The sequence below is a fragment of the Medicago truncatula genome, chromosome 3 (assembly GCF_003473485.1).
Source record: "Medicago truncatula cultivar Jemalong A17 chromosome 3, MtrunA17r5.0-ANR, whole genome shotgun sequence".
Lineage (NCBI taxonomy): Eukaryota > Viridiplantae > Streptophyta > Magnoliopsida > Fabales > Fabaceae > Medicago > Medicago truncatula.
Window position 1 is genome coordinate 10,902,068 of NC_053044.1, and position 26,872 is coordinate 10,928,939.

General features: G+C 32.3%; 3 protein-coding genes and 1 long non-coding RNA gene across 4 annotated transcripts; 3 read left to right on the forward strand and 1 right to left on the reverse strand.

The window, feature by feature from the left end:
• Positions 1-11,733: 11,733 nt before the first annotated feature.
• Positions 11,734-14,123, reverse strand: LOC11406212 (uncharacterized). Its single transcript, XR_003010101.2, has 3 exons — positions 13,591-14,123; positions 13,395-13,461; positions 11,734-11,970 (listed from the first exon to the last, which is right to left on the reverse strand). It is a non-coding gene; the product is annotated as an uncharacterized lncRNA (long non-coding RNA).
• A 3,666-nt stretch (positions 14,124-17,789) lies between these two features.
• Positions 17,790-18,731, forward strand: LOC120575777 (probable protein phosphatase 2C 43). Its single transcript, XM_039831893.1, has 4 exons — positions 17,790-18,027; positions 18,142-18,162; positions 18,271-18,606; positions 18,724-18,731. Exons 1-4 carry the CDS (start codon positions 17,790-17,792, stop codon positions 18,729-18,731), a joined length of 603 nt encoding a protein of 200 aa, XP_039687827.1.
• On the forward strand, positions 18,604-19,569 carry LOC11409792 (probable protein phosphatase 2C 68). The gene is made up of 2 exons (XM_039831298.1): positions 18,604-18,963; positions 19,150-19,569. Exons 1-2 carry the CDS (start codon positions 18,847-18,849, stop codon positions 19,561-19,563), a joined length of 531 nt encoding a protein of 176 aa, XP_039687232.1. The 5' UTR covers positions 18,604-18,846; the 3' UTR covers positions 19,564-19,569.
• A 2,712-nt stretch (positions 19,570-22,281) lies between these two features.
• LOC112420072 (uncharacterized) lies at positions 22,282-23,218 on the forward strand. The gene is made up of 3 exons (XM_024778691.1): positions 22,282-22,740; positions 22,918-23,124; positions 23,183-23,218. Exons 1-3 carry the CDS (start codon positions 22,282-22,284, stop codon positions 23,216-23,218), a joined length of 702 nt encoding a protein of 233 aa, XP_024634459.1.
• The last annotated feature ends 3,654 nt before the right edge of the window (positions 23,219-26,872 follow it).

Below are 26,872 nucleotides of genomic sequence, written 5' to 3' on the forward strand. Positions count from 1 at the left end.
ATATGATGCCACACCATACCAAAAAAATCACAATGGATGAGTAAATGATTCGCGGTCTCGGAAGAGCCGCACCCACCAGTACAAGAAGTGTCGTCAAGAGGAATGATGCGCTTACGGAGGAGGTTGTCTTAACTGTTATATTTATGAGTTCTCCGGTCCTTTTATTTATTGCTCAATTATTTATATCAATATATATTATCCATAACTCACTAGTCTTCAATAAAAGGCTAAATTAATTCAATGGTCCCTTAACTAATTTTTCAGTTTTCATTTTGGTTCCATAAATCTTAAAATCATCAATCTGGTCCCTCAACGTTTGCTCCGTTATTCAAAAAAGTCTATTAACTTTAACCTCAAATATCTATGGTGAACCAACCTTAAGAGTGATCCACCATAGATCCTATTAATTATTTTAATTTAAACTGTTTGATTTTTTTTTTTAAATAGGACTGTTAGATTTTGAAGGTCCATCATATCTAATAGTGATCATCACCAACTAATTTTTTTCCCTTTCACCGCTCATTAACAACCCATCAAAATATTCCATAAACAAAAAATAAACATGAACATCATTATCATATAAAAAAATTAAAATGTTGTGAACTGTAAAATTTTTGTCACTAACATTCAGAATTGTAAGAACTTAATAGCAGAGAAAGAAAGGAACAAAATAGAAATCCATTTGTGTTAGCATTGTATAATCAAAAACAACACAAATTAATAACAAATGCAACATCAATATTCAAACCCTAATCCCAATTTAAATCCAAATCCACACAATTCATCAAAAAAATTGGTACTTTTTAAGTTGTGTTTTTTCTTTGGATTTGTGTTGTGTTGAGAGAAGAAGAGTGAAAGAATTCTAGAAAAAAAATTATGGAGAAGAGTAAGGAAATCTGGAAAGGAAAAAAATTGTGTTGTGTCTTTAGATTTGTATTTTGGAAAGAAAAAAAATCTAGAAATGTTGATATAGATATGAGGAAGAAGAAGAGAGAAGATGATGAAAGTGAAAAAAATTATGTGCTGATGGTTCACTGTTAAATACAATGGACATTCAATCAAATGGTTAAAATCAAATCAAAAAATTTAGACATTAAAAAACTAACAGAGGACACCAAATTGACTAACGGAGCAAAAGTTGAAGGACCATATTGATGATTTTAAGACTTATGGGACCAAAATGAAAAATGGAAATTAGTTGAGGGACCATTGAATTAATTTAGCCTCAATAAAACTACCTAATCCTGAATACTCTGGTCCTCGATAAAATAATTGTTTAAAAAAAATTAAAACACATTAATATTATATTCCTCACCCATACCAAGAATTTTATTGAGTATACACACTAATTGTTTTTCAGAATTAAATCGAAAAAGGGTCATAATTGAAACCCCTTTCTTGAGACGTTTATTGCTACTTCAATTGGTATCAAACACAGTCTCTAAAAAGAAATTCAAGCACTTAACACGTGCTAGAGGAAAAGATTTAGGAAGAAGCAATGTCAAGAGAAAAGTACATACCAGAAGGCCTGTCTTGTGCATGGCCTCCGTTTTTCGAGGGAAAAAACTACTACTTCCAGAAAGGAAAAATGCAACTATTCATAAAGTCTTAAGATAGAGCACGCCCCTTCTGACCACTGTGAAGTATTTTGATCGTATCTAGAGTTCTAGACGTTGGAATGAGGTCAAACCAACGCCCAATTAAATCTAACATGCATATCTACAACTTTCATGAATACACCAAAGCCTAATTATGAACATAAAAGTTCCAGTTTTATTCTTGTTTTGGTTACCGAAATCTGCGATTTCCCATATGCGATTTAGCCTTGATAGACTTTTCCTAACTCCGTTTTCAACCCTAAACTCGCCAAACATGATTCTAATCTTCAATCCATGATTACCCTATCATTCAAACACTAATTCTTCGTTAACCTACCAGATTATCCACTCTTTTAAAGACTAAAACTCAATTCAAAAACTTAAAACTAGTTTTCCTCAATTCTCATCTTTCAATTCGTTCATTGTTATTCTCTCATCATAACATCAACAACTTATTAAAATTTAAGACAACCCTCCCATCATAGATTAAGATACCCTAAAGTGCAAAGATTCTCCCCCGTACTTCGATGTTTTGCAAATTGATGAATTCATGCGGTTGAATCTCTCCTTGACCGTCTCTTTATGCCTCCTCTCCTCTCTAGTTTTCTTCTATTGCCTCCGCTATCTTTTTTCTCTTTTTTGTTGTATCCCTAATTCTCTAATCTCCTCCTCTATTTATAACCATCAAGAGTTTGTTTCTCACTCAATCTTTTTAACAGGGTTACTATTCGCACCTCTATTTTGGTTACTATTCTTGTTGTAACTTCGCCGCCTTGCTACTCACACCTCCTTATGCTTAATTCATTAAAACACTACTCATCTCACTAACTACCTCTTTTCTATCCAATTTTACCAAACCACCTCGATCCATTCGAAATCTACTTTCTTATTCTTTCCAAAAACTATATTTTCTTCCTAAATATTATTTTCTCCCAGTGTTTAACCCGTCCATTTTCTCCTTACCTATTCTCCCAATGAATTCAAATAATTTAATTAATACTATCTAACAACCAATACTAATAATAACAATAATACTAATGTGTCTTAGAAAAACAATAATACTAATGTTATCTAATAATAATATTAATAAACTAATATTAAAAATCGGGGTGTTACATTTTTAGTACTTTTCTCTACATTTGAAATCAAATAAGATGTGAATTAGAGGAGTTGTCAATGGTTTGAGAAAAAAGTACAAGAGGGATGACTAGGCCAAAACCCTCAAAAAACATAGAAGAAACAACAAAAAAAGAAAAGAAAAATGAAACAACAAACAGGAAAGAAAAAAAGGAAACACCTAACTACTGAAATGAGAGCGAGGGAACCCACTCCGGTCCAAAAAGAAGTCAGTCTGAAGAGTCTGAGGCAATACCGAGAACCAAGTTGTGCCTTGTATCGAATGACCCATATTAGCAAGTAAATCGACGCTCGTCGAGTCATTCCAATAACGAAAATTCATTGATCACCTGAGTCCGGGGTATCACCAACTCCTCCCGCGATTCAAAGTTTACTTGTTCCACATATCCAAAAGCACGACAGCGTGCACATCATCAGGGGAAGCTAACTCCAATACTGGGTGCAAAGGCAAAGAGCCTTGGGGGATCTCCTCAGACACACAGGGGGTGTCTGAGCTAGTGTTGGAGCCGCATAAGTAGAACAATCAATAGTAGTCGAATTGATTTATGGCTCGGTAGGTTTAGGTGCTGCAAATGCAATGGATGAACCTATACCATAGGGGTTCTCTTTAATATGCACCCACTGAGGTTTCTTGGTTGGTATCTGCATCTTCCCTTTTGCAACTTTATCCTTAGACATGTCTTCCTTCCTAGGGTACAACCAACGACAGTTTGTAACATCATGTCCAAGTGTCTGACAATGCGAACAAAAATCTGGAATCCGTTCATAAACCACCTTCCCGTTCGACGAGAATTTCGTGAAAAATCTTTTTGGAAAATTCAATGTCGACTATATTACGTGCATAGTGTCCAAAAAGTCTTTTCAAGGTTCCATCCAATATTCTTGTGGCAGTGCCATGAATCGGATCCATACTTGCGCATGTGTATTTCTCTGATTATGCATATCAAAATCTATTGACCATTCAAATAATCGTAACACCCTCGGCTTCAAGTTCACAGTTCCCATTGCCCAAACAATTTGCAAATATTCAATGGCAAAAAAGAATTCATAAAAGCCCCTACCTAAAGATAGCAACGTCCAAGGTGCAGCAGTCTTCCATTGTTTCCGAAGCTTGTCTTCAATTTCCTTCGACGCATAGGGTTTATCTCCTTTTTGTTTAGAACCAACCTTCCACGAAGGTTTCTCTTACACACATTGACCCCTGTGTTCATAAATTGGCCGAGTAATACGAATAGAGAGAGTCTCACCACGGATTGTAGGTTGTGGCAGATTGCCGTAGGTAGCTTTGCCGTGCGATGCGACAAGTGCTTGTGCAAAGGACCGCGACGGTGGTTGTGGTGCTGGAACCGCCGTTGTGGAGGGCAGTGCCATGAGAGATGGTGCAGCTTTGGAGGGCGCAGCTGTCGGCAATAACAACTCTGCCTGCCAATCGAACGGCCTAGCAGAAAGTCTTGAAAGAGCACCGAATAGCACTTCAGTTAATCACCAATTGGAAAATAGTGACCACCGAATTTGTACAGTTTAACAAATCAAAAGTTAAAGAAACTAGCACTCCCAAAGAATTTGAAAGACCACGTAAAGTGAATTCAAGGATGCTAAATATGGTAAATATTCCAATTGTAAACAATCAGAGGTCAGCACCGAACAATAATAACAAGTAGCAATGGAAATGGATGGAGAATTAAAATCAATTTTACAAAAGAAGGGGGGCTCTTACACACATCAAATAAGCAATTAAATCAATATAATAAATAAATAAAGGGCTATGCTATATGTAGCGACAAAAAGTCTCGCGAATATCCCACGAATTATGTTTTATAAGCTTTTGCCGTTTTCCATTTCACAGTTATTACTCTCTACCTTTTTTTTTCCACTCAAAACTTGGTCACCAACTACATATGAAGACACATGAAGGCAGAAGCAAACACTGTATGCTCAGAAAAAGACAATAAGCAAAGGCAACTTTGTCACGTCTCTAAACTTTGGTAATTGAAGAGAACCAATAAAATAATACAATGAAGAGAATCTGGAGATGGAGTGGAACAGTTTGAAACAAGGGGAGAGATAAATGGTATCACCAAAAAGAGATAAAACAAGGAAATCACCGCTTTTGAGCTTTTCTCGTGTGATATTCGTGAAACTTTTGTCGCGATGTTAAGCATTTTCCATAAATAAATAATCATAGAGAAAATCGGGGTGTTACATTTCATAGTCATTAATTGATGTGACAACACATCATTAGTCCGGTACATGAGGTACAACCACTTCTTACTTTGGCGTCTGGTTTCCCTAATGTAAAAAATATTGTAGCTGGTCCAGACGATCCGGTGTTGCAAAAGGAATTAGATTCGATCAATCATTTTTTATTGAACAGCACCACCGCAGATATCCCCTTTACTCCTCACTTAACAAAGGTGCAAAAGAAGAAAGAAAACCAAGCAAACAAGGTGACTTATGCAACCCGTTCTCATGGTCCACTCCCGACCTCTCAATGATCTCTACTTGAATTTGTGATTTTGCGGTTGGTATTTGGACGAGGCTTGGGGCTCAAATTGGTCTGACACTCTTCCATCGTCGTTGTCATTAGACTTCTTTAGGGATCGACATGGCCTTCCTAATTTTTTATTTCCCTAGGTTGTCTGTTTTCTTTTTCTTTCTCGCTTTTTTTGTTGTTGAGGGTTTTGGTCTAGTGCCCCTTTATATTTCTTTTTCCCTTTTCAATAATATATATGGAGTAGGCGGTAGAGGATGGGAGTTCCGGTTGGATGCCAACCTGATTGGGATGTTTCCGACCTCCTTAATGCCTAACCTATTTCTTGACTTATAAAAAAAAGATACACCGATGAAATATACTAATTGAATTTTTATAATAATGTAATATTAAACTTGGTTTCAAATTTTACTAGAAATGTAAGTGCGTATTAGTTAATATCATATTTTTTATATGTAAAACATTTGAGTATTTATTAGTGAACTCATTCATTTCACTCTCTTTTACTTATGTAGAAAAAAGATGACAAACAAATTAATGGCATTATAGAAGACAAACAAAAAACTCATTATAGAAATTAATGGCATCCATCCGTATTATTGCAAATTAAACAGAATTACAAAGGGTGATGGAAGCAAAAGATGGTGCAAACTAAAGTGATTGAACGAGCCATATAAGAGACTTTGCTTCGAAGAAGAAAATAGAACTAGTTGAAACTTGTTGAACCGTTGAAGTGAAATGCAAATGGAGATAGTGTCTTAAATAGAGTAATAGAATTTTTTTTCCTATCAAAAATAGGGTAATTTATTTATTTATTTATGGAATAAAGCTTCTTTTCTATTTTTTATAAAGACATAAGAGATGATAATAAATGTTCCCTTGTTGTTTGCCAATGAATGAGTATTTTATGCGTACTAGATTTAATACTAGTGCACATGTGAATAACATGATAATTTTTGTATTTTAGTATGATTTTTTTATTTTGCATGTGTTTAAAATTTATACTATATTAATATACAATTACAACTTTTTTATATAAATAAGTGTAAATATATTAACTTGAAGTATCTGTGCTAGAGAAAGTATTTTGGCACACGTCAAAGGACCTCTTCCAAACATCTTAATGCTCTTACTTAGATCACAAGCCTACGTTACCAAGCTCTGCTCGTGCTAGAGAAGGTTTTGAATAAGTGATTTCCAATTATTAATATAAAATGTGATTTTGAGTGATGCCAATCATTCCACGTCGTTTTTAACCAATTCACTCATGCTTCACTCCAATGGTATAACTTTTTAGAGTCCAAATATATTTTTACCAATTACATCATTTAAATATTTTTATTGTTATTTTTATTTTGTTAATTTAATATTTTTTTATCAATTAATATATTTTTCAAGTTAATAATAAATTAATTTCACCATCAACTATTTTGTATATATTACCTTTTAAGTGCTATGTTAGATCTTGTAAAAAAAAAGTGCTATGTTAGATGGAAATCAAACTATTTTTTGATTTTTTATTGTTTATGAGATTTTAGGTTATTTGAATTAATTTTTATAGAATTAAGTTTAGTTTTCATTGAGATAGCTGATTGATAATCAATATTTAATATCTTAGTCATCATCCATTCGTGAAATGACATTTTTACCCCTGTCTTCATCTTCTTCTCATGATAAAGACGAGGGTATTTTTGTCCATTCCCATGCAATTTTGCTAATTTTATGACGTGCGAGTGATTAAGTTGGTCAAAGGACGAAATTTTAAATGATTAAACAATGCAAGGGTAAATTGCCAGGATTAGCGATTACAGAGACTAATTTTTAAATGGGTTTGTCTAACATGTGCAATATTGCACATGATAAGGTAACTAAAAGTAGCAAATTTTTATTGAAACCAACAATTATTTAACAAAAAGTTATATATTTAATACAAAATGTTCAAGTTCCAATGCAAATTTACTATTTTAAATTTCTTAACATGTGCAAATTTGCACATGATAGAAAAACCCTTTTTAAATTACGTCTAATTACAAGGACAAACACATCATTAAGCCTTTTGAAATTTATGTACAACATAAAGGTATTGATCATTTTTGCAATTTATCATTTGTTAACTTCCCTATAGTTCTATTTGCATGTACACAGCCAAACCGTCCTCGTGAGATTAACTCAGTTGATAGGAACAAAGCATAACATATGCAAGTTCTGGGGTTCAAACCTCGATCACCATAAAAAATATCAATTACCAAACAGAACTATAGGAAAGTCCCTTAACCTTTGTAAAAGTGATTTTGGCGAAAAAAAATAAAAAGTGATTTTGGTTATAATAAATAGCATTTCAATATTAAAAATAAAAAGTGATTTTGGCGAAAAAAAAGGCAATGGTAGTGTCATTATTGATTTTTCGTTTTTAAAGCGTTCGTGGTATATGGTATTTCTCAAATCTCAATGATAAGTCAACTTTGTTTTTTTTTTTTTTTTTGCTAATAATGATCAAATACATTTATATTGTGCATTAAAATGTCATCATGAAACTTAGCTCAATTGGTAGGGACAATGCATAATATATGCACGGTTCGAGATTCACACCCTGGCCACCACAAAAAAAAAATTATGCGTTAAAATATACCTATACATAAGTTTAAAAAATAAAATAAATCATCAATTAATTTAAGCATGCTTCACAATTCATTACGTACAAATGAAGAAAAAAATATCTGAATATCCAATCTATACGCTCAAAATATACGACATTCCTTAGTTTTGATTTTGAAAGTTATTTTCAGTTTCACTTTAATCCCTTAAATTTTTTTAGTTTTATTTTTGTCCCTTAACTAGTAAATGTTAAACAATTTTGTCCCTTAACCCTTTTAGGTTCTATTTTTGTCTCTTAAATTACAAACACAATGCTTGAGAAAAAAAGAACATAAGGTACAAAATTATTAGCTTTTGTAATTTAAGATACCAAAATGCAACAAAAAAAAAATTAAACGAAAAAAACATAGAGATCAATGTGTCTATGGTTTTTAAACAAAACAAAAAAAAATAAAGGGAAGTAAGTAAAATCTAAAAATAACTTAATGCATCAAAAATTTAATTTAGCTTCGAATAAACCTTGAAATTTTTTTAAATTTTTTTTTTATCAAACATTTGTCAAAAAAAAAAAAAAAAAAAAACTTTATCAAACCATTTGGGTATCAATGAAGGTCTACAAAGACAACCTCAAAAACTCTAATTATAAAAGGAAAACATAAAAAATGATTAAAATATAAGATATCACAATAAATGATATTTAAGAATATGAGAATATTGTATGAGAGATGATGGTTCCATCACCTTTTGTAATTATGTTTAATTAGCAATAATACATATGGATGCTATTAATTTCTATAATGAGTTTTTTGTTTGTCTTCTTTTACTACATATGTCATTTTTATTGAAATATAAACAAATAGGTCCAAAAAATTATATGTGTTTGTCTAAATTTCATGCCAAATACACTATAAAATTGTTTATCTAACCATTACCGAGAGTTTTTTTTTTGGTACAACCATTACCAAGAGTTTTATTCTTGAGTGTATAAACTTAATTAGGGTTAAGAGTTTTGATTTATTGTGCAAATAAGATTGGTTTGTCTGATTTAGATGGTTGACAATGATTAAAGGGTCCGTTTGTTACGAATTAAAATAAAAGGAATTTTTACATATAATAATTTAGAGATTATATTTTAGACCATTTGTTATAGCTTTTTTCAGAAGAAAAAATAATAATTTAAAAAAAAAACACAACAAGAAAAAATGCATTTTGCGACTTTTAAAATGACAGATTGTGACTGTTAGAAGGGTCGCAAATGTACATTTGCGACTGTTCTCCAACAGACGCGGATGTTGGGGTCGCAACTGTCTTTTGCGATAGTTCAACGAACAGCCGCAAAAGGTATTGCGACAGTTCCAAACAGTCGCAAATGTAGAGCTTTCACTAGGTTTTGAAGGGACTTGCGACCCTTCACAACTGTCGCAAGGCAGGCACTTTAATTTAATTTAAATGGGCTTGCGACCCTTCACAACAGTCGCAAATGTTTAGTTTTTTTTTAAAAAAAATATAAAATTAAATGGTGCAATTTTTGTTGACGATAATTCTTTGTTACCCATCTCACTATGGTGGGTATTTGTACCCATGACATTTTAAGTCGGTTAAAATGTTAACTGACGTCATAAGATTTTTTTTTTTAATTTTTTTTTAGAAACGAGATTTTCTTTGATACCAGAGTTTTAGCAGAATGCGGAAGACTTTTTCTATAGAAAAATTTAAAATCTTTTGTCTAGTTTTTCGAGTTGTAGAGACAACTTGAGCTTTGTAATTTATTTATCTCTTTTTGTTCTGAGATTTCAAAATCTCTTTTGGGTGGTGTTACTCTAAGGCTTTAATCCATGATCGATGGTTTTTCTGTTTCTTCAAATATATATTTCTCAGCTTCTATCAAGGAAAAACTATTTCTTGCTAAATTTCTAAATATAGGTGACTTTAGGGTAACTAAAGGTGTAAATAATTCATCAATATGAATTGTATTTTTTCCTATAAATTCTATGCTATGGTGTGAATTACTCAAAGAATAATTAATTCTATTACATATTGTAAAAGGATGATTACCCTTTTTCATAAAATTCGAGTTTTCCAACTTATAATGAAAAACTATAGATCTATCTAGATCTTTATCTTTTTGGGATAATCCCATTTGTAAATTTATATCAAATTTTATTTTTCCATATTTTAAATTACACTTTACGTGTGCAATTGTTGCTTGTCTTTTGTCTAAAATCCTAGAGTCTTCTAGGGCTATTTCTAGAGGTGAATCAATACATTTCATAAAGATACTTTTGATTAAAATTTGAATAATTGATATATGAATATAACCACTTTTTCTTTTTTCTTTTTCAGAAAATGTTTCAATTCTTTTTTCAATTTGAGTTTTTTGTATGGTAGATATGAATATATTTCCTTGAGTATTTGCAATTGAAATTTCTTCTTCTTCTATCATTATTCCAAATTTCAAAATATTTTTTCTTGAGAAAAATTCTTTGAATTTATTAAACTTTCTTTTGAAATTTTCTTCAGCAGTTAAAGATAAATCTGATTCTTCTATCTTATTATCTATTATGTCATCAGCATAATAACTAGATGTTCCTTCAAAGTATGAAACCTCGGTCATATTCTATGTTGTTTATTATGTCAATACTATGATACTGAAAAGTAAATTTTGAATTTAATAAAGATATATTCATACCTGATTTGATTTTCTTTGAGATTTTGTTGATATTTTTGGTTTCATTGTAGTTAGATATAATAATACCCTGTTTTTCCAATTTTAACTTCCCTATGCCCAAATTTGATCCAAAAACTTTTCTAACCATTTCTATACATGTTAAGGCACTCAAAACCATATAAAACATTGCACTAAAAATAACTCATGATCTGAACATCACTTCTACCAAATTCAACGGATTTTCTACTCTATTAACAACCAATTACAACTTCAAAACCTAATTCTCAAATTCTCATAACTACAACCTACAACATGCAAAATTCAATTTCAGAATTATACAACGTAGAATTAGAGAAAGTTAGTCCCACCCTTACAAAATATAATCATTCGAAGATTATATCTAGCTACAACGAAACCAAAAATATCAACAAAATCTCAAAGAAGATCAAATCAGGTATGAATATATCTTTATTAAATTCAAAATTTACTTTTCAGTATCATAGTATTTACATAATAAACATTATAGAATATGACTGAGGTTTCATACTTTGAAGGAACGTCTAGTTATTATGTTGATGACATAATAGATAATAAGATAGAAGAAGCAGATTTATCTTTAACAGCTGAAGAAAATTTCAAAAGAAAGTTTAATAAATTCCACTACTACAAAAATGGGCTTATATAGCGCTTTTTTTTTTACTTTAGCTAGCGCTTTGTAAGCGCTACTGTAAATGGCGCTGGTAAAGGTAATATAGCGCTTTTTTCTTGTATAAAGCGCTATCTAAAGCGCTATCTCAGTATAAAGCGTTATCTCAGTATAAAGGTAATATAGCGCTTTTTTCTTGTATATAGCGCTTTTTGTCAAAAAACGCTGGCAAAGATTCTCCTTAGATAGCGCTTTCATTAATAAGCGCCATCTAAAAGGGGTTTAAAATAACGCATACACTTGTAGAAAACAGCGTTTTTGTTTAAAAACGCTATGTAACACTAGGTTTAGATAACGCTTTATACTGAGAAAAAGCGCTAGGAAAAGCATTAATTTTTTTTTTGACAGATTTTTTTTAATTTTTAATTTTTTTTTGTCAGATTTTTTTTTAATTTTTACGGATAGCATTTTTTTATTAATTTAAAGTAATATATATATACACACATACATTTATATATATAATTTTTCTAAAGGAAATATATATATTTTTGGCATATTAAAATTGAGACTATTATTTATCAAATAAAACTTAAACACATCACAAAAAAAATTATGTATATATAGCATAAAAGTCAGAAATGTATAGCCACTAATATGGTAACATAATATGGTAACATGGATATCTCTAAGTTACAACTAATTAGTTAACATAAAGATAAAAAATCTTCTATGGTAGCATGCAGACTTGATAAATCTTCTTGGTCGTCTCAACATTGTTATCCAAAACAAGCAGGCCAATCATTATTCATTTCCAAATACAGCTAACTTTCTCCACCTGAATATATAACAAAAAACACCATTAAACAATAAACAATAACACTATATTATATTAGAGGAAAATTCAAAATACTACTCATCGTTTCTCTATTTTCATTCATCTAGATCTTTCTCTCTATGCAATTAGAAATATATATACAATACACAAAGCATAGTTAGTTCTAGCTTAGATTTTTTTTTAACAAGCAAAAATGAGATATATTAACACGGACACCGTAATTGTTACCGCACAAGATGTGCCAAAACAATCACGGAAAATGTCAAGGTCCAACCAAATCAGTCAATACCCAGACATGAAAGCGGGTTCGACCACCAATGATGAGTACCAAAACTAAATACAACGTTACACGCTTTTAACCACCACAAAGAAGTTGATTAAAGATAATGGCTATTTAGTCATATTAAAGATATGATATACATACTGTGTGCTCATAATTCAATGATGTGTGAAGCTGACACATATTAAGATATGATAACTATACTTTTCCCTACCTTAAAAAAACTATACCTTTTGCTTAGTTGGAGGGTTATTTCATTAATAATCACATAATTAATTTGTTTCTTTCCTGTGTAGTTGTTTCTCTTCCCACTAAATTTGGATAGTAACAAATATAGCTAGTTCCCTAGTTGTAGAACACAATTTATAATTGACGTGTTAGGTGTGGCCAATAAGTGAAAACTAATGAAGATATAGTACCAAGTTACTAACCATCTTTTGGTTTTGTAGCACGTGTGCTAACAGTACTGTAACTGATATGTGCATACAACAAAAAAAAGGGGGGAAAAGGGGACTGAATTGTCATACATAAACGAATGAAGAAACCTAACAATGAGAAGAGAAAAACCTCTATTGTGGCAGCAAGGACAAATACTACGTACTAGAGTTAAATTGAAATGGTTCCAACGACCTGTTCAAATTTCAATCTAATATCTACTTGACAATTCAGGTTAACTCATGATCACAAGAGAAAAATCTGCATGCTAATAAAGAAGCTACTAATATAAATACTTTGCTTTGGCATCAAGAAGTCAAGAGAGATACAACAACATATTATATAATAATTTAAAACCTTTTTATTTTTATTTTTATAATAAGCTATAATATAAAACCTATTACTTATCAAGCTATAATATAATAAACTGCAACTTAAAACAACTTAAAACATGTATTCTAAATTCAAATCATTTAGTCCTAATTTGAAATCACTAAAAACAGAGACCCCAAGACATGTTTGATTTCAATGTCATTAATAATTAGTTAATTGCAGTAAGAATTGATAGAGAACATGCTTTCAATTTTACCACAGTATAAGAGTTTGCAGAGTAACGACAAAGACAAATTAAAACCAATTAAAGGACTGAATACATTGAATTGAAGATTACAATAGAAGACCAATCACAGTGCAAGATCAAGACATTTACCTAAGAATAAGATACGACTTTGTCCACTTCAACAACAGGACAGGAGATTGCGGTTTGTGATTTCCAACTGCAAATACAATTGCATTAGTCACACTTGTAATTTTCTACAATATATCAATAATCACAACACCAACTAAATTGAAGAAAAATACCAAATGGGTTAGTTTTATTCCATCTACGCAAACTTCAGACTAACCTGATAAGAGGAGGCTTCGACGAGGGAATCGAACCAATAACAACGACGATGGCTTGACGGCGGTGGCCAGAGACACTGAGATTAGCGTGAGAAGTGATGAGCATAGGGAATCAATCAGAGAAGATGGGTTTGAGGGGTTTGACGGTTGAATCGATGGGTTTGGGGGAAACCAGTCATGAACCAACCAAGCATAAAAGCAATCGATGAGAAAGATTCAAAGAGGTAATCAATGGGCTTTTAGGGAGGAATCAATGGTCGGCGATTGATGGTTTGCACAAATGGGTAGGCGATCAGATTCAAAGAGGAGATGGGTTAATTTGTTTGATTTCACAAGAGAATTTGGAATTAATATTGGGGAACGTGAAGGAAGGAGTAGTTTTCTTTTTTTGTTTTGTTTTAAGACTTTCAATGAAATAAATAATTTTATTTTTAATAATTTAAATTAAAAAAAGTTTTTAATTCATTTAGGGAAGAAAAAAACGAAAAATATTAGAGAGGGGATCGAACAAGGGACCAAGAGCTTGTTGGTGGTTGTTGTATGCCACTTTGAAAATCAATTTATTTCATAAGAAGCGCTTTTTTTAAATCAATAAACGCTATGTTTGTAGTATCAACTATAGCGCTTTAAAAGCGCTGTTTAAAAGTGAATCATAAATAGCGCTTTCTATATTAAGCGCTATCTAAGGTTAATTGTTCAATTATTTTATATTTAATATTTTTTTAAGAATTCTACGTTAGCGCTTTTGACACAAAACGCTATAATCAGTTTGCCTCATAAATAGCGTTTTTTTTATAAAAGCGCTATCTAAGCCCTCCGTGTTTCCTTATATAGCGCTTTAGTGTTATAAGCGCTGCTAAATGAGCGCTATTTTTTCCCCATTTTGTAGTAGTGTTCAAAGAATTTTTCTCAAGAAAAAATATTTTGAAATTTGGAATAATGATAGGAGAAGAAGCAATTTCAATTGAAAACACTCAAGGAAATATAGTCATATCTACCATACATAAAACTCAAATTGAAAAAAGAATTGAAACATTTTCTGAAAAAGAAAAAAGCAAAATTGGTTATATTCATATATCAACTATTCAAATTTTAATCAAAAGTACCTTTATGAAAGGTATTGATTCACCTCTAGAAATAGCGCTAGAAGACTCTACGATTTTAGACAAAAGACAAGCAAAAATTGCACAAGTAAAATGTAATTTAAAATATGGAAAAATAAAATTTGATATAAATTTACAAATAAGATATCCCTAAAAGATAAACATCTAGATAAATCTATAGTTTTTCATTATAAGTTGGTAAACTCGAATTTTATAAAAAAGGGTAATCATCCTTTTACAATCTGTTATAAAATTAATTATGCTTTGAGTAATTCACACCATAGCATAGAATTTACACCATAGAATTTATAGGAAAAAATACAATTCATATTGATGAATTATTTAAACCTTTAGTTATCCTAAAGTCACGTATATATAGAAATTTAGCAAGAAATAGCTTTTCCTTGATAGAAGCTGAGAAATATCTATTCGAAGAAACATAAAAACCATTGATCAGGAATTAGAGCCTTAGAGTAACACCACCCAAAAGAGATTTTGAAATCTCAGAACAAAAAGAGATAAATAAATTACAAAGCTCAAGTTATCTCTACAACTCAAAAAACTAAACAAAAGAATTTAAATTTGTCTATAGAAAAAGTCTTCCGCACTCTGCTAAAACTCTGGTATCAGAGCAAACCTTGTTCCTAAATAAATAAATAAATAAATTAAAAAAATAAAAATAAAAATAAAAAAATCTTATGACGTCAGTTAACATTTTAACCGACTTAAAAGGTCATGGGTACAAATACCCACCATAGCGAGATGGGTACACAAGTTGTCACCTAAACAAATATATTAATGAGTACTTAAAATACAGAAATATATAACTAAAAATATCTAAATCCCATTCATATGAATCCACAAAAATGTTACAAATCAAACAAGGAAAACATAAGATTTTATGAAACAGACTCCCATCTTTAAGATCTTTATCAGTTGAGTATCTTAACTTCGTGAGAGTTTCTGCCACACACACTGCTACATAAACCTTATTTGCAAACTTGTAGCAGAATCGACTAATACTCAACCGTTGTAACCCTCCAATATAACCTACAAAAAACATCTTATTTAATCAATCAATGGTCATCATCTCTATTATCTTTATAAATCAATATGAAATTCCAATCAATTGATATGAAACACACTGAACATATTGCCTAAAGACATAGAACTCTTAGCAATACTAATAGCCATACATCCATGAATATTTTACATCTATTTTTATTTCTATTGTTTGTTTCTGAACACAGAAGTAGCATAGACCCAAAAAATAAATCAAACTACAGCCACCGTAATTACGCCTATTGATCACCCCACAACCTGCTGGACCTATGACAGCCCTCACGCAACAAAGAAAAAACTGCATTGCACATCAAGTAAAAACACAGCCTACAGACCCACAAAAACCCGCAAAACCTCCAACACAATAGGCAGCAACCGTAGCGCAACAAAACACAACACCTATCACAGTCCTCTAGTAGTCTAGTGTCGTAATTTGCAGTTTTTCTTGTAGTTAAATAATAAATAAAAGTTTTGTATCCGTTTGTTAAAACTTTTTAAAAAATAAGAATCTAAAAACAGCTTTAAATGAGAAGGTGTTAAGAGCAACTTCACAAAAAGTAGATTTTTTCAGAGGAGAGAGAAAATATTATTTAAAAGATTAAACTAATTTTGTAACAAAAATCCCTTTTATATATAGTTATCCAAACAAATTGAATTATTTGTTTAAAAAAATGATTTTTATTATATATTCTGATTTTTCATTTTTTTTTAGGGAAGATTCTGATTTTTCATAAATCTCTAAATTGTTTTATTTTAATCCGTAACAAATGGGCTGTTAATTTGTTTTGATACAAATATAAAAAAGAGATTTTTCGTTACAAAATTAGTTCAATTTTTAAAACCATATTTTCTCTCACCTCTAAATAAATCTATTTTTCTAGAAGCTGCACTTAACAGCTTCTCATTTGAAACTATTTTTAGATTTTTTTTTTTCAATTTCTAATTTTTTTTAAAAGTTGTAACAAACGGATGCAAAACTCTTAAAAATAATTTTTTTAAAAATGATTTTTTCTTAAAAAAAAACTATAACAAACGGGGTTTAAGATTCTTTGAATATCATCTATCTTTTTATTGGGTTAATATAAGTTTCCTACTAATTATTATATAAAAGAATCCTTATAGAAGAGAAATATTAACCATTCATGTTACTATTGCATCGGATGAGCGGAGTTTCTAAAAATTAAAATTGTTAATATCTTATTTGTGATCTATAGTTTTTAGTTTTCATAAACAAGTATTTATGTAATAAAAGAATTCAAGTGACTTATTTTTTTTTAATGGTAAATGTTAGTATTTAGAAGTTATGTAGTATTTTTGTCTCCTTTGCCATGATTCAAACATGGACCTTTTATACCTTAACTCCTTTAATCCCAAGTGAGCCATTCATCTCCCATTGACTCATACTTTCATGATAGGAAAATAATTAGAAATTAAAGAAAATGAAGGAAGAAAAATTAAGGTCCAAAACTTTCATACGCTATAATAACATAAAAGTTCTGTTAAATCATTCCCTTCAATCAAATCATCCTACGAAGCACGAACACTCCTCCAATTAGGCGTGTCGTGCCCGACACCGACACTTATATTTACACTAAAAATGTGACTTTTTCAAATTATTAGCTGTGTCGGCGTGTCAGTGTCCGTGTCCGTGTCGTGTCCGGTGTCCGTGTTCGTATCCGTGCTTCATAGAAATCATCTTATGTAGAAATGTGTGGTCAATATATCACATAGAAACGTTTCCTTCAATTTTCCTTTTCCCGCCAATTCATAATATTGCAATGACAAAGTTAGTTAAATTCTGTTAGGTTTCTGTTTAGAATATTTAGTTTTCTGTTGTCAGTTGGTTGATATACACACACACACACACACACATACATATATACATAGAATATTCATTCCTAATCACATTCACAATTTTTCATACTTTAAATCATCATTCACAATCAAGATCACTCTATTTTTCTTTTCCAATCACATTTTCTTTTCCTTCAAAGATGCATTCTTGGCTTGAAAATATAGTTAATCTATACAGGAACATGAGGAATGACAACTTTGCTTTATTCGACGAAGACCCTCTCGGGAGATCGATTAATCTCCAAAGCCATTGCTATGGAGAATTTTCCAGTGCTGTTGTTCAAGCCAATACTACTATGGAAGATCAAAGCCAAATTGAAGTTGCCTCTAACAATGCAGTCTTTCTTGGAATTTACGATGGCCATGGTGGCACCCAAGCTTCCCGGTTCATCTGTGAACATCTCTTCAAAAATCTATTGAGTGAGTATCTTTCTTTGATAAAAAAGTTTATTTCTTTTTATTAATCTTTGAACTTTTTTAATTGGTTTGAGAATTAACGGTATTTTTATTTTATGTTATGTGTTTACATTATAGGGTTTGCTAATGATAATGAAAGTACTTCTTTGATAAAAAAGTTTATTTCTTTTTATTAATCTGTGAACTTTTTTTATTGGTTTGAGAATTAACGGTATTTTTCTTTTATGTTATGTGTTTACATTATAGGGTTTGCTAATGATAATGAGAATGATATAACTGAAGCTACCCTGAGAAATGCTGTTTCTGCTACTGAAGAGGGTTTTTTGGATTTTGCAAAAATGAATTATATGCATCAGCCAAATCTTGGATATGTTGGTTCATGCTGTCTTGCTGGAATTATATGGAAAGAGACACTACATGTTGCAAATCTTGGAGATTCGCGGGTTGTAATTGGTACTATGGTTAATAAAAAGATCCGTGCTGAGCAGTTAACAAGAGATCACAATTGTAATGATGAAGCTATTAGAGAAGAACTCAGGGCAATGCATCCTGATGATCCTAACGTTGTGATAAATGATAATGGTTCGTGGCGTGTTAAAGGCTTCATTACGGTAATTTTTTGTTTTTCTTTTAATCAATTTAGATAGAGTTATTGTTTGATTTGATATTGGTTGTAATGTTTTCTTGTATATTGATTAGGTAAGTAGAGCTATTGGTGATGCATATCTGAAGAGGTCTGAATTTACTTTGCGCGAATCATTCCCCAAATTGGAAATAGTTCCGGAACCCTTTACAAGAGGTGTGCTATCAGCAGAACCAGAGATGCATACTAGAGTTTTAACAGATAATGATCAGTTTATTATATTTGCTTCTGATGGACTTTGGGATTTCTTGTCAAATAAAAAAGCTGCTGAAATTGTTCAAAAGAATCCTAGAAATGTATGTATATATCTATAACTTGTTCTTTTCTTGATTTTTCCATTCACATTGAGAAGAAACACGAAGACTTATTTAGCCTTTAGAAAATGAAAATAAGTCTTCGTGTTTTTTGATTGACGACAATTTGAGTCTTTACAGTTATATTTGCAGGCTTTTAATTTAATTATTCTGTGGTGGATTTTGCAGGGAATTGCGAAAAGGCTTCTGAGTACCGCTCTAGCGGTAGCTGCTAAAAGAAGGAAGGTTACCTATAGGAAGATTCAGGCCGCTGCTACGGGACGCAACAATGTGAGCCGGAGGTCTTTTCATGATGATATAAGTGTGATTGTGGTGTTCTTGGACAAAACGTCGTTTCCGAGGCAGCCTGTACTTAATTTGTCCTACACAGGCTCATCTGACAGGCCTGTACAATCAGATTTTGCACAATTTGGATTAACCACTTCAAGGCTGGATTCAATGAGGCATCGGAGTCTGAAGGATATTATCCAGTTTGAATCAGGTTCATCACATGCATCTAGCTCTCAGGGCCCTCGGACTCCTCTGGCTCTGAACCCTCAAACCCTTGAGGGCGAGAGTTCTCGGGCTCAGAGCAATCGGTAGAATCTCAAACAGTGGTTTTTCCTCAGTTTTACGTATCATGAAATTTTAATAAGTGTTCTGGAGTTTGTGACACAAAGGATTATGTCTGATATGTAGCAAAAAAACTTGTATGGTTCTGCTTTGTTTTGGAAATGAAAGTTCAAAAGTATTCTGAAATGTTGCATAGTGTTTTTACATTACTGTAAATTAAATTTCATGGTTTCGTTCACTCTTAATTAATTTGATTCAACATTTGATTCTACATGGTAATAAGGATATTCTTAAATAGCAAGAAGAGTTTGTTGCTAGCTTTTTTAACAAGAATTTGTTCTACCTAGCATTCCTCTTTTCTCAAATTCATGTATAAATATATATATACAGCATAAACTATGATTGATTTTCTGTCGACAACTTTGTTACACTAAAGTTATCAAATTTCATAATGAATATGTTTTAAACAAAAATGTGCATATGATGGTATAACTATTTTAACTTAAAAAAAACTAAAATTTTGGAGTAATCATAAATGGGTTTCAGCTAGTAAAGTTGTGGATTCTATGTACTCATAAATGGCTCTGAACCCTTAAATTCCTTTGCATGAATCAATAGCCATGGACAATCCAGTTAGTGCTAAAGGGAATGATTTTTTCATGTATAAGTAATTAATTCATCATTGATTTATTATGAATATGAAAGAAAAACAAGTTCAGAGCAATCATCAACTCCTAATCCTCAAGCACTTGATGAATCTAGAAGTATAAAACTGGGTATACCTTTCAAAGATAGAAAAACAAATTTTTAGTATTGGATTTGGAAAAGCTTCCTAGTGATCATTGGTTGATGACAAAAATTTCATATTATCATCCAAGTAATAGAAAATAAATTAGGGGATACTATTTTCAAAAAGGCCCTTATCAAGAAAAAGTGATTAATTTTTCACTAACAAGATTCGGAAATGCCCCTCGTAAGTGTAATTCAGGTTTGTCAATGCCTCTACTAATTTTAATTCACATGGGAGATCAATGATTAAATGATTATTTAGTTACAAATATAGAGAGAGGAGTGTTTTTATTGAGATTGAAAATCAGAAAATCATTTGATATTTATGAAAAATGACAAATTTTATAGAATAATTGTTGTTTTGGAATTTGAAAATTACGACAGAGCTTTGAAATTATTACCAGGATCAGTCACGACCAGGTCGCTTTCTTTAAGACGTTTCGCGGCACTACTTAAATTGTGCAAGGTAGACTAGCAACCGCGTTGTCTCCAGAATAAAAACAGCCCAGATTCCATCTGTACGATTAAAGGCTGCACTGCCAGAAATCGCTCGAGAATAACACCTCAATATGGTTTCGAAAAACCACTCTAATATGGTACGCAGACCACTCGAGAAACCAAAGAAGGAGGAAGAAAAGAACGGTTCGTCAACACAAACCGAGGGAGATGAGAAGGGGAGAAAACCTGAGAAGAGGATTCAATTCTCGGTTTTGGAGTGAAGAATGCAAATCCCGAGCTCTCTATTTATAGAGGGGATTTGACCTCGTTTTCTCCGCCGACGAAAACCAGAGAAGAGGATTCGATTCTCGGTTTTGGGGTGAAGAATGCAAGATCGAATATATCATATTTAAAGCTTTATTTTTATATTAAAAAAAACAATAATTATACACTAAAATATGGACCGTATGATCATGATTCAGTGTTCATCGATATGGTGGATGGTGGGGTGATTTTGTGAGATCTATGACCGCATGAAATATGAATTATGATTTAGATATACCATATAAATTGAGGGAAAAAGTATATATATTAAATAAATATTAAACACAATCATATAAAGTGTTTCATCGTAATTAATAACTTGTTAATTGTGATCGGAAAAAAAAAATTAATAATGTTACTATAAACTATTTACGCATCAAGAAACACCCACCTGTGACTACTAGAAGGAAAAGGACGACAAAGATGGTGCAAACTAAAGAGATTGAACGAGCCATATAGACTTAGCTTCAAAGAATAAAATGGAACTAATTGAAACTTGTTGAAACATTGAATTGAAATGCAAATGGAGCTAGACTGTTTTAAACTAGACTTTTGACGTCGCACGGGTCTTGTCGATTATAATAGAGACCAATGAATAATCTTTAACACGTAAGATCATAGGTCGATCAATAAACACAAATTAGATTATTAGAGAGATACAATATTACAATCAAATTTATTTTACTATGTCTTTCAATGACACTTGAATCTTATTAAATTTTACATTTTAGTTTTGAAAAATTATTCAATTAAAGACTGTTATTTTATTTTATCACAATATATTATTGGGGCATTATCTTCTCATTTTTTTTTTTAAATTTTTTTTAAAGAAAAAAGATGAAAAGAATACAATATTATATTGTTGTACTGGTCAATTTTATTTATTATTTTATAGTTTTTTTTTTAGCAAATTACTTTTATAGTTAAACATAAAAAATTGACTTGTAATAATTGTTTTAAATTTTCACTTACATGAAATACAAAGTCACTTCAATTAATAGAATTTCTAAATTACACGTACAGCTCTAAAAAGAATAATTACACTTTGATATTTATTAAAAGTAATAATATCTTGGGGAGGGGGTATAATCTCCGACAGGTATAATCTCTTCCATTGAATCTTTGTTTAATAACTTTTTTTGGGGAGGGGGTGAGGAAAAAAGAAAAATATCTTGGGTTAGATGGGATACTTTGAGTATGAGGAAGGAGTTTGGAGGGTTGGGGGTTAAGAGGCTGAGGGAGTTTAACATTGCTTTGTTGGGTAAATGGTGTTGGAGGTTGTTGTTGGAGAGGGATGCTTTGTGGAGAAAGGTGTTAGTGGCTAGGTATGGTGTGGAGGATGGCGGTTTGGAGGATGGGGGCCGGAGTTATTCTTCGTGGTGGAGGGAGATTGTGAGGATTAGAGATGGGATAGGTGAGGGTGGAGAGGGATGGTTTGGGTCTTGTGTTAGGAGGAGAGTGGGAGATGGGGCAGATACTGATTTTTGGCGTGATTGTTGGTGTGGAGATGTTCCTCTTTGTGTCCGGTTTCCGCGCCTTTTTGGCTTGTCTGTTCACAATTCAATCTCAGTTAGGAATATGTTCCTGCTGGGGGTGGATGTGGGCGGGGAGGCGTTGCGGTGGCGTAGGCGGTTGTGGGCTTGGGAGGAGGAGTTGGTAGAGGAGTGTAGGGCTTTGTTACTAACAGTTTCTTTGCAGGATTCAGTGTTAGATAGATGGCTCTAGTTACCTAATCAAGCTGATGGGTATTCAGTACGTGGAGTCTATGATATGCTGACATCACAGGAGCAGCCCCAGTTACACCATAGTATGGACTTAATTTGGCATAAACAGGTCCCTCTCAAAGTATCTATCCTTGCTTGGCGACTACTGAGGGATCGGTTACCTACAAAACTTAATTTGGCAACTCGTGGCATTCTATCTGGGGATGAGCGGTTATGCGTTGCTGGATGTGGGATTGTCGAAGATGTTACTCATTTGTTTTTGTCTTGTGCAACTTTTGGTGCATTATGGCCGATGGTGCGGCATTGGTTAGGAGTGGTAGGTGTCGACTCTCAATCAACTTCTGATCACTTTGTGCAATTTATACAATATGCAGGTTGTTCGAGAGGGCGACGGTCTTTCTTCCACTTGATTTGGTTGCTTTGTGTCACGGTGGTGTGGAATGAAAGGAATGATAGGCTTTTTAGAAATAGACAAAGTACAGTGCCTCAATTGCTCGATAAAGTGAAGTTAACTTCGTTGTGGTGGCTCAAGGCTAGTAATGTTGTATTTAGTTTTGGCACTCATCAGTGGTGGTCGAGCCCACTTTTATGTCTGGGTATTGAGTGATTTGTTTGTAATTTTTGTTTAGACTCTGACATTTTTTGTGATTGTTAGGCACACCTTGTGCGGTAACAATTGCGGTGTCCGTATTAATATATCTCATTTTTGCCTGTTAAAAAAAAAAAAAAGTAATAATATATTTTTCTAATTAAATTACATATCATAGAATTGTATTAATTATTTTGAAGATGTGTGCTTGGTTGAAGAGTTGTGTATTTTCCAAGGGGTATAGCAATAGATGTAATTTAATGCAATTCATGGTTTCTAACAAATTTTTTTGAATTTCAAATTGAAGAAGTGTTGGAAGGAAATATATAATTAGGGTTAGCACTTAGCAATTAATGTGGATCATTTGGCGGGAATTTTCTAGGTTTAGTTGTTGCAAACCTAATACTTCCTCCGTCCCTTATTATAAGTCGCAAATAACTATATCATCAAGATTAAGAAAAGGTGGTTAGTAACAATAAAGTTGTAGGTTCTTTTAAATAAATTTCCTAAATTACCCCTATTTAAAATTTTATCATTTCAAAATTCTTCTCTCTACTTTACTCCACATTTATAATCCACTATCTCTAAAGTTACTCTCCCAATTACTCCATATGCAGTTATTGGAACGGTAACCAATAGACATATGAAAAGTTGCTATATTTTCTTCAATTTTGATGCTAACCTTTTTTTTTTTTTTTTTATCAGTTTCACAATAGAACCGATGAATAAAAATTGGATATTTCAATGTTCCCTCCATATTTTTCCACCAATGTTTATTTTGGGAACTAACAATATTCCAGCTTAAATATTCAAGTACGATGTGTGTTCCAAATCATTGCTTCACAAAATGACAATAGATATTGATTTGAATTTATTAGCTGCAGATGAAGATGAAGGTATTGAGCAAATTGCTTTAGGGGAATCACAAAACATTGTACCAGATGTAACACCCCGTTTCCCAATATAAAAATTTCTTAAAACATTTATCAGAGTAAGCATCATAAACACGGGATATCACATATAACATGATCCAAAACAGTTAAATAATAATTTAACCAAATATCTTAAACATTGCAGCGGAAATTATAACATAATCCATAAAACGTCTTGGCACGCAGGCCCCATCAAAGTAATCTCAAAAGAGTTAGTTCAATATCACAAATAGCATATTATTCACGTAATAGAACGAAGCATGCATATCATATAGCCCTATCCCGTTACGTATCAGAGCGACCTATACGACACAGTGAAGGCAAGGCCATTCACGACGAAAACTGCACACTAAGCACGATCACCTGCAAGTTACCCATACGAAGGGCAACATTTTCAAGCAGAAGGGGTGAGATTTCATAACAAAATAATATTAATCAATGTAATTCGAATCATAAATTAACGTTAACATCATAATCAGTCTTAAATAACTTTGCGCATCAGATAAACATTTATCACGTAATCACATATTCAATCGTCATCAACAACATAGCATATTAGACATGACAATGCGACAATGCTCTTAGACTCCTTATATGCATGTGGTACCAATCGTCATCATAAGTATTAATATACTTTAAACGTGCGGAGGACAAAGCTCCTAATAAATCGTGTGGAGGACAAAGCTCCTAATAATCGTGGTGAGGACTAAACTCAATGAATGCTAATGCATGAACTCTATCAACAAAAAATCGTAATCATCATATCAATAAGCATCCAATAATTTGGAGCTAAACGTCATCTTTATTCATCATATATAGACATTATGCACTTAGTTAAATAATAGCAGCAGCATAGTCAAGTCACACAACAACAGGATGATATCATTATATCAATTCCAATTCAATAGCATCATAACATTTCATTCATATCTTACATAATGTATAATACATTAATTCATGCTCAATTAATATCAACATATCCTAAACGGCTTTACAGATTGCATTAAACGTCATCATTAGGTTTCATTACCAATAAGGGTTCGCTCTTGAATCAAAACGTGCGACACAGATCGCACAAACACTCAATGCACTCCAATCTGGAAGTGCTCACGAGGCGAGGGTTCCTACTCGCCATGGCGAGTACCAGACAAAAACCAAACTAAAGCTGTTCTGGGTTTAATCTTGTCCTACATTCATCCCTAATCATTACTAGGTATGTTCAAGCACTCAAAGGCACTCAAGGTCCAACTAAAAAGTCGAAAATGCAAAATCTAACAAGTTCTCTGCCTTAGCTCGCTATGGCGAGTAAGGTTGCTCGCTATGGTGAGCTGAACCAAAAGAACTCGCGAGGCGAAGGGAAGGGCTCGCGTGGCGAGCGATGAAGTTCATCACTTGCGAGGCGAGATTCATAGCTCGCCATGGCGAGCGATGAATGTCGCTACGGCCAGACTTGGTATTTTCACAAAAATCCGATGATTATCAGGGTTCTAAGCCTAATATTGATTCCAAAGTTTGTCCTAAACATTATCTAAGGTCCAGGAACACTTTCTATACCAATTTAATCAATTCCTACCGTTTAATCATTAATCCTAGGGATTTGACCTAGTTTTCGTTTCCTCCAATTCAATCATAAAGCTTGCTAATTAATCATCAGAATTACAATCAATTAGTATTACTAAGTTATTAGTCTCACCCTTACTTGGTTATGAAGAAATCGCAGCTCTCTCTTTGATCTTCTCTCTTCTAAGCTTTTTCTCCCTTTTCCAAAAGTTTTCACGTACAATCGTTTTTCTAACAATTAGGTCTTCTCCTATTTATATCTCTTCCTAATAACTTATCTTATCTCACTTTCTCCCCCAAAACTCTCTAAAATCTCAAAATAACCCTTAACTAAATATCTTATATTATTTTCAAATCTTTATTTTATTTAACAATAAAATAAATCCCTTAATCTTATCAAATCTTCCAAAACTCATAACTTATCACAATATCAACCAAACCATCACGATAGTCGTAAATCATTCAAATCATACCAAAATCATGCATATATTATATAATTATAATATAATCGCCTAAACTCGATTAAATAAACAATTAACGAAGGTGGGCGTTACACCAGACCTTAACCAGGCAGTGGAAAATGATTTTACTGTTGGCCTTGACCTCAATATGAGTTCTGAAATAAGAAGAAGTCAGAGAGAATTTGATTTGAACGAAGAACCATACTTTACAGAGAATAATCCTCCTGAAGATGACGATGACACAAATACAGAAGTGAATGATGAAGCAATCCCAAATTCCATTTTCAATTCTACTGGTACCATACTTCTTCTCTTATTGCTTTAAAATTAGAATGTAGTTCAAATTACACCACTTTAATTAAGTGATGCTTCTTTCCAATCCCTGCCATTCCTTTACTCGTTCTTTCATCCACACAAGAGGGCGCTTTTTTTATGCTTATTATTTCTTTTAATACGTTCCATTCCATATTTATGAATTAATTCACTACTTCTATACCATTGCAAATAGCTAGCCTCTGAAGT

Excerpts from the sequence above, each read along its gene's own strand:
- LOC11409792 (XM_039831298.1), top strand. The coding sequence starts at position 18,847 with ATGCATACTAGAGTTTTAACAGATAATGATCAGTTTATTATATTTGCT. Across the intron at positions 18,964-19,149 it reads TTCAAAAGAATCCTAGAAAT|GGAATTGCGAAAAGGCTTCT; the intron begins GTATGTATATAT and ends TGGATTTTGCAG.
- LOC120575777 (XM_039831893.1), top strand. The coding sequence starts at position 17,790 with ATGAGGAATGACAACTTTGCTTTATTCGACGAAGACCCTCTCGGGAGA. Across the intron at positions 18,028-18,141 it reads TCTCTTCAAAAATCTATTGA|GGTTTGCTAATGATAATGAA; the intron begins GTGAGTATCTTT and ends TTTACATTATAG. Across the intron at positions 18,163-18,270 it reads GTTTGCTAATGATAATGAAA|GGTTTGCTAATGATAATGAG; the intron begins GTACTTCTTTGA and ends TTTACATTATAG.
- LOC112420072 (XM_024778691.1), top strand. The coding sequence starts at position 22,282 with ATGAGGAAGGAGTTTGGAGGGTTGGGGGTTAAGAGGCTGAGGGAGTTT. Across the intron at positions 22,741-22,917 it reads GGGCTTGGGAGGAGGAGTTG|GTCCCTCTCAAAGTATCTAT; the intron begins GTAGAGGAGTGT and ends TGGCATAAACAG. Across the intron at positions 23,125-23,182 it reads TGCGGCATTGGTTAGGAGTG|GTTGTTCGAGAGGGCGACGG; the intron begins GTAGGTGTCGAC and ends TACAATATGCAG.